Here is a 15,374-nt window from a genome sequence, read left to right on the forward strand (position 1 = left end):
GTTTTAAATGCCGCTGAGCGCGCCTTCGCCTCCCTGAACTTTCCAACCACCGCCTCCACGGAGGTGCCGAAAAGCTCAGTAGGCGAAACCGGTGAATCGAGGAGAAAACCCTTTTCTTTCTCCCCGATATCAGCCAGGCCCAACCACAGATGCCTCTCCGTAACCACCATAGCCGCCATAGAGCGGCCGATAGCAGCAGCAGTCTGCTTGGTGGCCCGGAGAGACAGATCTGTGGTGCGGCGCAGCTCAGCAACCGCCTCAGGGGACAGCCCGGCCCCCTGGTCGAGATCCTCCAGCAGGTCCGCCTGGTACGCCTGCAACACCGCCATCGTGTGCAGGGTCGCACCAGCCTGACCTGCTGCCGCGTATGCCCTGCCATTCAACCGCGAGGTAGTTTTCAGCGGTTTGGATGGCAGAGATGGAGCTCTCAGTGTCGACACCTGCCCAGAGACGAGATAGTTCGCAAACGTCTCGTCTATGGGAGGCATCGACACATACCCGTGCTTACCCACTCCCTCGACATCAGCAAAGCTCGCCCGCTGATGTCGGTGAATGCGGGCAGAGAACGGGTTCTTCCATGCCGCCTGGACCTCAGTATGGAGGTCCGGTAGGAATGGAAGGCTCATCTGAGGTGCTGGTGTATGACCGGGGAGAAATCGATCGTCGAGCCGTCCACGAGCGACCTCTCCCCCAGCGCGCCGCCAGGGCAGCCTCAGCCTGTCCGTGGCGCGCTCCATAGCATCCAGCAACTCGGCATACGCGGGACAGGGTGGCTGAGAGGGTCCAGGCAGGTCCTGGTCGCTCTCATCATCCTCCTCAGCCATCTCCTGCCCGTCCCGAAGAGCACCCGCTGCAGGTCTCAGCGGAGAACCATCGTTCACCACATCGACCTGCAGGTCGCTCTCGTCAGCCGTTTGATCGTCCGAGAGTACCACACCTCTCTCCAGACGATCAGCGAGCTCCATCTGGGAACCCCATGAAGTGCGCCGCCGCTCCGCCTCAGCGAGAGCGGAACTCACATCAGCAGCCCCAGATGTTGCACCCTCTTCCCTCGAGAAGAGGGCCAGACGAGAACGGAGCGTTCTAACTGGAAATTGCTCACAGTTTGCACAGGCAGCTCCCTCGAGAACTGCCTGTGCATGCTCTTCGCCCAGGCAATAAACGCACAGAGAATGTGTGTCTCCCGGTGTCAGAAATCTCTGACACGGGTCAACACACTTCCTAAAGCTCTGCCTCTTCTCTGTGCGTTTCATCCTTTTCCTAGTTTAGTAATACTTTACCAGATCTGCAGATTACCGCTTCAAACAAACAGTCCCTGAAGACGAAAAAGATGTGTATGTGTTGGCACGGCGCCCTTTTATACTTCCGGGTCGCACGTTGATGACGTCATGGGCTGACGTCGGTCAAAGACTTTGCCGTGATTCGATAGTAGCTTCAGACACCAGTCACGCCGAGGGCGTTCCCCATAGCGTCAGCTAGACGCAGCGAGAGTTCCCTTTCGAAAGGGAACTAAAATATCACAAAGGTTGTGTTTTGCGCTATTGCTTTGGCAAAGCATCTGTCAATCGAACAGAAAACAAAATTTTTATACATCATAATTGCGATTATAGCTTAGTGCATTTATGACACGGCAAAGTAACTCATGATTCGCGTCTCAGAGCGGTTTCGTTCACAGTAAATGCTGCAAGCTCGAACAAGAGTTGCAGCACAAACGCAGAAGTCAGATTTAATTTATCACGAAATTTATCAAGCTTCGGAGCATTATGAATCAGCTGAATCATGATTCAGATCGAGTGTCAAACCGCCAAACTGCTGAAACCACGTGACTTTGGCACTCCAAACCACTAAGTCGATACACTGATTCATAACGCTCTGAAGCTTCATGAAGCAGTGTTTTGAAATCGGACATCACTATAAGTCGTTATTTCTGTTTTTTTGGCGCACCAAAAATATTCTTGTTGCTTTATAATATTAATATTGAACCACTTTACTCACATGAACCAAGTAGGCCAGGCCTACACACACTTCAAGCCAAGTGCGTGTGTGGGACAGGTCATCCCACCACATGGCCAGCAGGCCCAACACCTCAAGCCATGCACAACTTCCTCAACCTTGACGGAGTCGAAATAACCATGCAAGCTCATAATTTCTTCTTCAGTCCATGCAGAAGAAATCGATTGCAACTTCAATGCAATCGGACCGAACTATCAAGACTTTCTCCTGCGATTTCACCTCAGATGTTCTTCTACAGCTCAGGCTAAATGCAAGTAATGTACGATATACAAATCGCTGTGTAGTTAGTAAAACTGTAAACCCCTTTGTTCAGACAAAGGAGCTTGTAGTCAATGATGGTTCTCCCAGGTGTCTCCATAGTTTCGTCCATCTGTTCTGACCCAGTTTTTCAACCACTTTAACTTTAGTTAAATAGTTAATAAAGTTTGTGCACAATATGTTTGGTTCTGACTCCCTGCCTGCAAACAAATTGTAACTTAAATGATCGATCTTGTTATGCACGCTAAGTGCCGTAAATACAAAAGAAGAATTTTTTTTCTGTGGCCATGAAAAATATTATTTTCTTAGAATTAATTAATAATCAATACGGGGCATTCACAGGATGAACTGATTGATTGTAGTATTAATGTAGCTACATCAAGTTAATCTCATTAACTGATTCAAATATGCATAATTAATCATAATGAGTTATGAATAATTATTAATATTTCCCCTTTGAGCTCATTTGCTAAAACTCTAACTGTAAAAAAAATTTATTTTTATTTTAATGCTGCAAATCAGATTTCTCCAACATAATTTTGTTGTATAAACATTTGCAAAGACAATAAAGATCTAATCTTAATCTTTAAAAAAAGACGTTGATCCAGGAACATGGCTTACTTGGCAAAATCACAGTGACCAGATAGACCGAGCTGTTTATTTTGGGATGAAATCTGAATATTTCCACTTGTAAACACAGACAGGGAAGAGAACGATTGCATCCTTGAGATGCTTGTACATGTTTGGGATCAACGAGGTCAAAAACAACACAGTCAAAAGTTGGAACGTGTGAGGAATTCTCCTTTAAGAGACGTCCATACTCAATATATGCATGCATGCTAGTTTGTGATTAGCTCAAATAAAGTGTTTTTTGCCGTTTTAGTGTGCTGCTAGGAGGTTATGAGAGGATACCAGGTAGTTGCCCAATCTTTATGACATTCCAGTCCGTAGATAATGCTCAAGCAACTATATAATGCAACTCTATGGCATTTTTCCACGTGTTTTATTATCTGTCAAGCAAAAACTGTCTGACTGCTTAGAAAAGTAATAGCACACCTCTCTTTCACAAGTCACATGATTTGAGACATTTATGTATTAGTACATACTGTACAAAGTGCTAACATTTAAAACATAGGTTAGGAGTTCAAACTATTTATGAGCAATACTAGCAATCTCCACTAATAAAATGTAGGCTACTAAATGGATGTTGCATCCTCCTAAAAAATAAGAGATGTTACAGCAGGAGTCCTTATTTAATTGACCAAATCCAAACCTCTTCACCCCAATTTCCACCATTTAAATCAATCATCAAACACTGTGTCGAAGCCTGTGACTGTTCTACAGCATATGTTGTTTTGTGAGAGTGCTGGAGACCCATCTGTTGGACTGAAGGTGTGTGGGGGCTGTCAAAGAATGTAAACCAGCTGGCTTTAGAAAAGTGTTAAACATGAACTTTACAACAAATTTCTGCTCTCAAGCATACTTGCTTATCCAAACTGATATTTAGGCATCTCTAAAAATGTTTTGTTTATTAATGCAAACATTCAAAAGCGACACATTTGGTTACCCTGTGTAGTTTACAAAAAAATTAAACTTGGCTCTGGTGTGATTTTCTCACAAAAACAAATCTGGCGAAATCAAATCATCTCAAGACTTTTTTTTCTAGCTGTTTGAAACTAAGGTAAATAAAGATACAGCCTCTTGAACTTTGCTTCCTTGAATCCATGACAACAAGATATACACGGCTGCCTAAAGTCAACCCTAGAGACAGCGACAAAAACGCTGAGAGGCTCCAGGATTCTCTATGATGTATGTGTGACTGACACACAAGAGAGCAAGATAGAGACTAGCCAAATAAACACATATTAAAGGAAACTTCAAAGTTAATACTAATAATTTTTCCTCTTTAAATTGCAGAAACAAAATTATGTTTTAGTTTTATTTGTATGGAGTCATGGGCCGCCATGTTGAAATCACATGATCAAAAACTCGCTTTATTTCAGACACCCCCCTGTTATTGGACACTTTCTTTTGCTGAATAAATTTGCAGAACTATTGCTGACTGAGCCACTTTTCCGCAATGCTATCGGTAATAAAAAAATGTTTTGCCTTTAACCAAAAAATTCCTTTAAAAGAGAAGAATTTCACGGGAAAAAAACAGAGATGCACGCTATGGAAAATTTTGACTACTCCGAGAGAAGAAAAAAATATAAAGAAGCTAAACAAGGTTAAAAAAAAGAAAATAGGGTGCTACAGTGTGATGAGCATAAGTACATTTAAAAAGACTCACATCTAATCCAGGGTCACCTGGCTCTCCATCATCTCCCTTGGGTCCAGGTGTTCCTTTTCCACCCTTGAAAGTGAGAAGTTAAAGAAAGTGCAAGAAATAGGGGTATTAGATCAGAGAAATATTTTTTTCTGTGTCAGCTCATCAACCGTCTCCTCTTAAAGTCTGGACTCAGAGTCTCAGTCTAGACGATTTACATCTGCTGGGGATGAGTAAATTCAGCTGTTGTGTGTCTATTGTGATACACAATCCCTGCTGTGAGACACATATGCACTAACCCCTAATGAATCAAGACATTTGTGAATCAACAGTTAGGCATGCTAGTAAAACCACCAATAAATCATATGAATCATTCTCAGTATTAACATCATCTTCCATGTGGAGGCTATCTTTTAATCGCTTAATAATTTTGAATTTCATAATAACCACAGATGTGAATTATAGGCTAGTGGACTGCAGGGTAAAGGATTTTCCAAATCATTTTCTCCATAGGGATTTTAAAATAAAACAGCTCCAAGATAAATGACATTACCATATAAATTAATGAATTAATGAATTAATAGAAAAAAGATTAGTCTTAATGTCTTTGATGAAGGAATAATCAACTAATCCCATAAAGCACTGTGAATTAAGCAAATTAATCCGAAACAATGGTAAAATATAAAACATTAAATATTTAACAATATTTTTAACTATACTTATTAACTAATTATTAAGTCACTGATGTACATGTGCATGTTTTTAAAGTGTCATGCAAAATATTCAAACATGCAAATATATAATAGTTTGAGAGTTTCAGGGAGATCATTCGCAATGATTTATGAGAGTGGGAGATTCCTACTTTTTGATTAATGGATCGCTCTTCAGAATTATGGTTCTTTACTAGGAATAAGTGTTGTCACAATACTGGAATTTCCAACTTACGATACCTTGAAAAATATCGATATTCGATACCATGAGGAAAACTGCAATTTATACCACCATACAGATAATAATCGCATAATGTTTTGGTAATTTGGTTGCAATAGCTTACACACAGAACAGGGATGCTTTATTTGAATTGTTGAACAAAATTTACAACAAAAAAGACAAGTAAACAGTCAGTAATAAAATAAGAACAAATAAACAAATAAACAAAAAAAAAAGTTTTGATGGGTTTAATAGTAGTATTCAGGTGAGATATTAAAGTAATCAAATGTAAAATAACACTGGATAGTCTTAATGCTTACAATTCAAGTTACAAAAGTCATTCAGTCAAGAGCAGCGAGTAATTTTCTCTGCCTTAACAGTTCTTTGATTAACATGACAGACAGCAGAAGGTTTATTCGGCTGCTGTCACTTTAAGAGTTTATATACGGATTCAATATACTGTTAGCCAACATACGTTTTCTCTCAACTATTTATGTTCCAAAACTGACTGTATTCACCTGAACATTAATACTAACTCGCAAAGACGGGCCTTTTGACGACCGTTTAAGCACAATAAGCTATGAAAAAAGAAGTACATTTGTCAATACTCACGAGCTGTTTGAGAGGCGGCTTTATGAGAGCGCCACTTATATAGATCAGTAGTGCATGTGCTTTTGGTGTGAGTGCCAAACCTGTGGGAATTACTAAAATTACGTGCAATACAAGCACTATTCAAACGGAGCAAATGAGACAAGTGAGTGAGTGGAGGCGGGTGTGTGTCAATTGGCCGTCGGAGAAAAGAGAGAGTGAGAATGCGCAGTTTGTATCGGTCTATCCATTCTTCAGAAAAGGAGGAACCATGTCAGATATTTCAGTATTGATACAAATCGAAATATCTATATTTTTGACGACCCTACTAGGAATCATTCATTAGTTCGTTTAATTTAAATTACCTGTAGCTTTTACAGAAGCATATATCATAATTTAACAAATCAAAATTGTTATTCATTATCATTCAATATCCGTTTTCTCAGTGAGATTTTTACTTCTGGAACACTAGTGTTGGATTCGAAATAAAAGAGAGATCTTCTGTAAGGTTCGGGATACTTACAGGTGCTCCTTGATCTCCCCTGGGGCCAGGATAACCCTAAAATGATACAAAACATGCACATAAACAAAAAGATACTCTAATAAATATGATTTTTGAGGGCAAGATGTTTCATCAATTGAGATGCACTCTACCTGGAAACCATGGCAACCTTCAGTTCCATTTCCTACTGGTCCATCTCCACCCTGAGCAGGTTAAAAAATGGTTACAGCAATGCACAACTGCCTTTGGTTAGTTAAAACTAGCTCTGAAGATTAACAGGACTAACTCACCCTCTCTCCTATCAGGCCTCTGTCTCCTGGGGCCCCTTTGATTCCTCGGACCCCTTTAGCTCCCTAAAGCACAGACATTCAACATAGGAAATCAGTCGTAGATGCAACAATAGGTCAGGGTGACTAGTTAATATTACCCACCTCAGGCCCAGCAGGACCCTCATCGCCACGGTAACCTGGTGCCCCTGCCCTTCCTGGCTCACCCTGTTGGAAATGGGAAATTATATTCCTGAAGACATTTGAATATATAAGCATTCCTCTGTTGGGGGAAAAACACACTTAAATCAGTCTAAACTAGTTTTCTGGTTTTAGCTACATTACTGACCTATCAGAATGAAATATTCTTGAAAGCTGTGTAAAGATGTAAACTGTAGTAACTGTCTCACTCAAAGGAAGAGAATAAAACTAAGTCACCTAAGAGTCAAGGGTGTAGACACTGAAGACAGAGAGCCATTCACTACAACATGACCACATATTGGAATCATACAGTTGTCTAATGTTTAGCTTTTTACTAGCCTTGGAGATCTGAGTCATCGACTAAAAATATACTTTTGGTAAATGACTAAATAAAAAATAAAACTTGTATTTATTTATTTCATTTTTTTAACTGCAGCTTTATATTTTCAAGAGCGGAATCTGACACATGAGTGAATTAATTCAGTAAAAAAGTAAGCTTTGAGAGAGCAGTGGCTCATGACTTCAGAAACCCATCCAGATTTCCACCTATTTGAACACTTGGTTCTTTCCCATCCCACCCACTCACTTCTACTGGAAAATACCTCTGCCAGGACAAAACCAATAAAAAAGGAAAAACTCATGATTCACTGGTAAGCACAAAAGCTGCGCATCTGGGATAGCGGCGGTTCTCACTAGCTGCTAATGAAGATTATGTACAATGAAGGGCTTGTACAAACGGCTGTTTTTGAGAAACAACAGTTGATGTTGCGGAAACCATGACGCTGAGAAACCATTCTGCATGCACATGCTCTAAACACTCTCACGTAAAGCTGCACAGGAAATTTAGAGTCCTGAGAGGCATCGGAAATTTGTTCTCCTCGCAGTTGGCCTGGTAGTTTACAAGTGCTTTAGAGAGAAGTCAAGTGCTGACAGAACTAGCATGCATGGAGTTCTGTGGTGCAGCTGGTGATGTTGTAAGCCTCAAGAATCCAAGGTCGAAATCTCAGCAGATTTGCTTGTTTCAGCTGGGAAATCAGGTCTGGCATGTATAATCACTCGCAATGTCCTTCCTAGACCTGAACCATTCTAATGAATGTTACTCAACACTTAAAAATCATCCAAGCCATTTGTTTGGGACTAGATTTGTTCTGTTAGTTCTTTATCTGAGCAGGAGATGCATTAAATCAAATATACCACCATTGTTGAAGTCTTTATTCTGATGTCTTGAGATAAACACAATATGCACATGTGGTCCCTGCTTACTTCGACTGATCACTGACTGGCCAAACAAGTGGTTGTATGGCTAGCTCGGAGAGTGAGGTCTGTACATGATCTGATCACGAAACTATGCCAGATTGTGTACAGACCTCACTCACCGGAAGTGATCGCCGTTCAAGGCTGTTGGACATAGTGGTGTATTAGAGGTAAAAAATGATATAAATACTGTTCGATTTCATGTCTTAAAGGAACACGCCGACTTTTTGTGACTTTAGCTTATTCACTGTATCCCCCAGAGTCCATACATACCATTCTCATCTCCGTGCTTGCTATAACTCAAAGGTAAATGGCTCCAGCTAGCCTACTGCTCAATAAGTGACAAAATAACGCCAACATTTTCCTATTTACATGTTGTGATGTGTATAGTTACATCATGTACTAAGACCGACGGAAAATGAAAAGTTGTGATTTTCTAGAACGATATGGCTAGGGACTATACTATCTAGTCCCGTCTAGTCCCAAAAAGTAGGCGTGTTCCTTTAATACATCAATGTGTCGTCACAAGCCGCAGGGTTTAATTTGGATTTGCCTGTGTATGTTTTTTTTTTACTCTTATAGATTTTGCTACCATTCACATGCATTATATACGACTGACAGACTGCAACGGTTGGAGTTAAAAAACTTAATTTGAGTTCTACTGAAGAAACAAAGTCACCTATATCTTGAATGCTCTGGGGGTAAGCAGATAAACATCAACTTTTCATTTTTGGGTGAACTATCTCTTTAAAAACCCTCTAAAACTAGCCAAAAGTCTGGCCAGCAAAGCAGTTTTTAAGAAGTACCTATGATATTAGTGGAATATCTGACTTTTTTCACACTAAATAGAAATATTTAATAAAAATAAAATCTATCCATTGAAAATCTATCTATCATCCATTTATTCGTTCATTATTTATTTATTTCAGTCAGGCATTATTGCAAAATAATTTTAAGTAAAATAAAACCCTTCTGCTTTGTGTTGGGGTCCACTTTTTATGTCATAATTATGACTTTTTAGCATCATTTTTTTATTTGCATAGTTTTTTATCAACTATTACTGTTTATGCATTCTATGAAATGAATTCCATTGCTTTTCTAAACTCTTTTCTTTATTATCTACAAGAGAACACATAAAACTATCACGAGTGCTTTTTAATTTAAACTAATCTATTCTGTTTTGTGTGATTATGGCCTGGATAGAGGAACTTAATGAGTTTCAGCCAGTCAGTCGACCCTACATCCTAAAATGACATCATCTTTTCCTACACAAAGTGTAAGATGTTTCTGTCAGGGAAGAACATTTGTATACTTTTAGGTACTGAAATACATCTGTTGAACTGTATCTGCTGCTCAGGTTTGAACTCACCCGGCTAGTCTAACAACGTCCATCTGACCTTAGGAGCTTATATATCTTTTGTTCTTTCTCCTCCCACTGCCCAAACATCACAAATGGCGGAACCACTAGACATATGTCTTTGTTCCTCAAGTTACTTTCTAACATAGCCCAGAGGTCCAATGATCTCAGGGATTTCAGAGGGCCTCTCAGAATGCCTGTGTCCTGAGGTCATAAGCTTTCATCCTTGTTCAAGCGCTAGTGGTTTTATGTCTCACATAATACACAATTCTGCAATGTATAGTTCTGGACTAGCGGATAAATGTATAAAGATGATAAAATGATAGAGATTAGTGATTTGAACTCATGCAATGTCTCAGTTCAGGCAGGGTAATGCTAAAGGAGTTTACACATTACATTCTTAAATACTAAAAATCTGCTATAAACAACTCGTGATGGTTTTCGTCACTCACCGGGTCTCCGTTTGGCCCAGATGACCCCTCACGTCCTTGCTCACCCCGGGGCCCAGGTTCACCCTGTCAGAGTTAAAAGTCCACATTAACTTCAATTTGTTTCATAACTTATGAACTTTGCAAAACTGACAATATAAGTGAGCTAAACACTGAACCGAATAATGACACTATTATCAGCTAAAATTGTGTTTGTTTCGTGATTGAAGAACATTACCACTGCTTTTTTAGCTGCTTTGAAAGAATCGGTATTGTATACAGCACTATATAAATAAAAGTGACGACTTGAAAATATTATTTTCTTCCTGGGTGCATAAACACTAAAGGCTTAAGTTGTCAAAGTAATTTACAGAACAGAACATGCACAATCTGTGCATATATTATATGTCAGATATGTTTAACTTATGAAAATGTGTATTTGATTAACAATTTGAGTCACCAGAGCCATTTCACTCATCAGTGAGAATACAGTGTCCTTTAAGTCAACATGAAATCAAAATTGAACTGATTTACTTTATTGTGAGTGATTAATTTCAAAGAAATAAAAACTGTGAAGAGATGCCTTTCAACCATGCCTTTTTCAGTTGGAAATCCACTAAATTATCGTAATTAACTCTTTCCCCGCTAGCACCAGAAGTTTTGACCATTTTCACAAAACTTTTATGATCAGATTCAGAATGATGTTCAAACATTCAACATTATGTGTCGTTAATGACGGAAAAACTTGTCAATGGCGGGGAAAGTATTAAAGGGGCAGTAAGCGATTTTTGAAAAACGCTGTTGAAAACGGATCGGACCAAGCACCACAACAAACTTGTGGCCAATCAGAAGTGTCCACTCATGATGTTGGGCGAGAGAGAGTGAGAAAGAGGGAGATTTGAAGAAAGACTGTTGAAAGAGAGATGGCTGAGAGACATTACAAAAGAGAAAAGGTCAGAGAAATATCACTGGAAAAGAAGGTTTCTGTGGCGAGGTTGGCGAGGGACATGGGAGGAGCGAGCGGGACCGGTGGGTGATTGAGAATGAGCACCACCTGCGAGTCACACCGGTCTCGAGTCTTCTCATGAGGGAGCCCGGAGACATATAAGGAGGAGCGACATCAGTGGAGGACGAGAGAGCCAGGCCTGGAGTTTTATGTTGTGTTTTGTTTATGTTTGTTTTGTACGTAGGCGGCAGTCGTCCATGAGGTGCTGCCGTGAATAATTTTATTTTGTTGATTTATTTTATTAAAGTTGTCAAACGTTCCCCGGTTCCCGCCTCCTTCTTCCCTGAACATACAAACCTTACTACAGTTTCTGATCAGGCAAGAGCTTTAGGACCTGTTTTTTTGTTCCACCTTGTTTATTCGTCATGTTCGGGGAAAAAAATAAAGAGGCATCTACACTAGCATTACATGTTCATGCATTTTGTTGGGCATTATCGTGCATTTTGAGGGCGGAGCAATGAAGGGAGGGGTGTGTTTGTTTGGGCTGATTTCATATATCAACAGTGTTCAACAATGATTCTCAGGAATCACTTACTGCACCTTTAAGTGAAATGGCTTGAAAATATCATTTCAAGTTGCGTTTAAATTATTAGGAGGGTTTTAACATTGTGTTTGGAAAAGATGCATTGTGGGATATTTTCTCATATCCACCTTATTCCGCAACACGTAAGTAAGCTATTTTCTGTGAATGTGCAAGGTTTCCGATTCATTAGTTATTATAGATAAATAACGAGAAGAATAACAAAGTGCAGTACTAAACGGCAAAACTATGTGGACCACAAGCTAGTGTTTTTATGAATACGACAATAAATTAAAATAATATGATAAGAATTACTAATTTGCAATATCAAAGCAGCATAACGGACTGTTTTTGTACAGCTAAAATAACTAGAAGTGGCAGCGCCTGTTCATACATTAAAAATAAGGTGTATACTCACAGGCTCGCCTCTGGGCCCTCTGTTACCGCGGGAACCTTGTTCACCTTTTTCACCAGGTGTGCCCTACAACAGAAAAAAAACCTCCGTTCAGACCACCTTCATATTTTTACCCTCACATGTCAAAATGCGAAAAGACCCACATTTGCAAACTACATAAAACACAACCATTCACATTACAAGCTACAAGAACAGAAATAAATATAAATGTTTAATTACTCTGTCTCCTCTTAGGCCGTCTGGTCCTGGTGGTCCCTGAGAACAGGACAGGCAATGGAAGAAACCGTTAGATAACACTACATTCACATCTGTCCCACATAAATACATTGCATGTGTAGAACCCCAGACTTTGAAAAGATGAAAAAAAGCACAAAAACACTTACATCATCTCCTCTCTCGCCTTTATCACCATTGGCTCCACGAGGACCCCTGTCTCCCTAAAACAACAAGCACTAGGATTGCAGATAGGCCAATATCCTTTGAAAACTAGTTATACTGTAAAGACCCACATTGTATAAAATCAAACACCACCAGTGGTGAAACCTATACTAACCTATATTGTTACATGTACCATCCAAATCATGACATAAAAGACATCAAAATATCAAAATGTTCTTCCATACCTTGGCCCCTGAAGGTCCGTAGTTTCCAGGTCTTCCTTCATCACCATCTTTGCCAGGATCTCCCTGAAAGCAAGAAACAAACCCAGTATATGTTTCTAAGTTTAATTCTGTGTTACTGCTGGAAATTACTCATAAGAAGCAAATATCACAAATTATATCTCTCTAAGACAGAACTGATGATAAATGGAGAGCAAAAGGAGACTCCATCTTCTCAGATGTTTTTTCATATGGCATATATTTCTCATCTAATGCTCCAAAGGCAAGATTTTTTTACTTTTATTTAGCAAGAATGCGTTAAATTGATCAAAAGTGACAAGTAAAGACTTGTATTGAACTTTCTTTGTATTGATCAAAGTATTCTGAAAAAAGAAAACATATAATGGTTTCCACAAAAGGCTGCACAACTGTTTTCATTTATGCTAATAATAATAAATGTTTCTTGAGCAGCAAATCAGCACATTAGAATGATTTCTGAAGAATCATGTGACACTGAAGACTGGAGTAATGATGCTGAAAATTCAGCTTTGATCACAGAAATAATTTACATCTTAAAATATTTTAAAATAGAAAACAGTTATTGTGAATACTGTTTTCACTGTATGTTTGATCAAATAAATGCAGCCTTGGTGAGCATAAGAGACTTATTTTCATAAACATTAAAGGTAGTGTATACTGCAAATATTGTATTATTTATTTCTATTTTATTTATCCTAAAAATGAATAGGCACGTTTAAGAATTAATGTAACACGTAAATGAAAATGATATTGGTAGGACAGATATTTCCCTAAAAAATATAAAAAAATATCTGTCATTAATTATACATTTATATACTGAGAGCTCTTGTTGCTGTCTGAGCATAGGTTTTTCATGCTCTAAATTTTGAATCAACATTTTATGACTCATTTTCATCCCTTACTCTTTCTCCTTTGGTTCCATATTGGCCGGGGTCTCCTTTAGGACCTGGTTCTCCTTGCAAGCCCTACAATATAAAATAAAAAGGTTTACTTATGAATGAAGAAGAAGAACATACAACCATATATCCTACTTTTCGTTTAGTATACTCTTTACTACAGAATGTAAACAAAGTACAAACACTCTTGCGAATTCAGCTTGGATATCAAATTTGGTAAATGTTTGGCTGCTAAAGAGGCAAACATCCCCTTGTCCTGGTCTCCAGATGCAGGCTGGAGTGGAAACATCTGCTCATAAAACTGATTGACATGAAGTCACACACAGTCAATGAACATAGCTCAAAGGGGCGGGAACATCTGCAGTCCTATTGAGGTGATGTTTTATAGGAGAATGATATCCATCTTCTCATCCAATTAGATTCTGATATCTAAACATTTGGATCTATAACTTGGGACGATCTCAAATGAATCTAGATCAACAGAAGCTCAAATGTATCTGGATCAAAGTAATATGATGGGAACATGCAAACATGCACACAATTCATGCCTTCAGCTGATATACAGTTATGGGAGTCCATAAATATGCAAAACCCCTGTAAACACTTAACAGTCTCAAGTAAAACAAAGCTGGCATAGAGGATTTCAAGTTCATGTGCAAGTGTAAATCCCCACCCTTTGTCCTTGCCAAAATAACCATATATGGCGCTTACAATGTGTGTTTTTATTATGCATGTCCTCATCTACATATAATCTCCATATGCATATTGCCATCAACAAATGTGACACTAATGCAAAAAAGGGAGATAAAACAGATTGTACGTCGCTTTGCTAAAATAAAATATTTTCTTAATTACTATTACTAAACAAGAGCATTTTAATTGCAAGAGTATTATTCTCATACCATTTGTAATTGTTTAAATAATAAACCTAATGTAACCTACACAATAGGTTTTTTATTATCATTTTAAAGATTTTTATATATTTTTTACTGTAAATAAAACAAATTTCCTTTAACTTAGAATGAGATTTTTTGGCAACTCCAAGAAATGATTTGAATAAGATTTACAAAAGCAGAACATCCTTCACCAGACTTTCCTCTATACAGATCATTTTTTATGTAATATAATAAAGTCATAAGTAAATGTGGTGTGTTAACCATTGCTTGACATCATTTTGAGAGACAGCAGTTATACTTACATCTGGCCCCGGTGACCCTTTGCAGCCCGGAAGGCCAGAATATCCTGGCTCACCCTATGAAATATAATACAAACACTCAAAACATAAACACTGTTCTTCATGGTGGGAGTCAAACACCTTGAACTGCATTTAATTATCTCGAGGGTGACATCACACTAAGAAACAGTGAAGTAATACAGAGGGAAAAGATACTTCAAAACAAGACTGCATGCATTACAGAGACTGAAAATAACAAAAGAGACAGGTGTTGTAAATCACATCACATCATGACGTTTTACTGCGAGTTGAGATGTATCATGTGCAGATGGAGGAATAAAGACAGAAGACTGTGATTTGTTGAGTGGAAAATGCTCTGAGAAGAGTTAAAGTACATGTCGAGAACTAATTGAGGAGAAAAACAACCAAAGGAGGAAGACAAAGCGAAGTCAAGGGTCAGAGACACAAGACTAGGCTTTTTGCCCAAAGGCAAGACACTTAAAAAGAGACAAAAAGCAGCAATGGAATAAAGTGTCAGACAGATAGCCATGCGATGTTTTCTGTATCTTTTTTTTCACATACTGTTAACCTGAAATCTGACATAGGATGCCAGAGAAAGCGGCACAGGAAGATAAGAGAAAAAGAATGTCAAATCTAAAAGC

At 38.9% G+C, this 15,374-nt stretch overlaps 1 protein-coding gene across 1 annotated transcript in view; it reads right to left on the reverse strand.

Moving 5' to 3' along the window:
* Positions 1-15,374, reverse strand: part of col6a1 (collagen, type VI, alpha 1) — a 54,648-nt gene that overhangs the window by 23,315 nt on the left and 15,959 nt on the right. The window contains exons 14-25 of the mRNA XM_079844492.1: positions 14,737-14,790; positions 13,545-13,607; positions 12,628-12,690; positions 12,388-12,441; positions 12,224-12,259; positions 12,008-12,070; positions 10,088-10,150; positions 6,989-7,051; positions 6,848-6,910; positions 6,710-6,760; positions 6,579-6,614; positions 4,562-4,624 (exon numbers count right to left, since the gene is read on the reverse strand). Coding sequence (XP_079700618.1) covers positions 4,562-4,624; positions 6,579-6,614; positions 6,710-6,760; positions 6,848-6,910; positions 6,989-7,051; positions 10,088-10,150; positions 12,008-12,070; positions 12,224-12,259; positions 12,388-12,441; positions 12,628-12,690; positions 13,545-13,607; positions 14,737-14,790 — 672 coding nt within the window. The remainder of the gene's footprint in view (positions 1-4,561; positions 4,625-6,578; positions 6,615-6,709; positions 6,761-6,847; positions 6,911-6,988; positions 7,052-10,087; positions 10,151-12,007; positions 12,071-12,223; positions 12,260-12,387; positions 12,442-12,627; positions 12,691-13,544; positions 13,608-14,736; positions 14,791-15,374) is intronic.

Source organism: Gobio gobio (genome assembly GCF_949357685.1).
Source record: "Gobio gobio genome assembly, chromosome: 19".
NCBI classification, from domain to species: Eukaryota; Metazoa; Chordata; class Actinopteri; order Cypriniformes; family Gobionidae; genus Gobio; species Gobio gobio.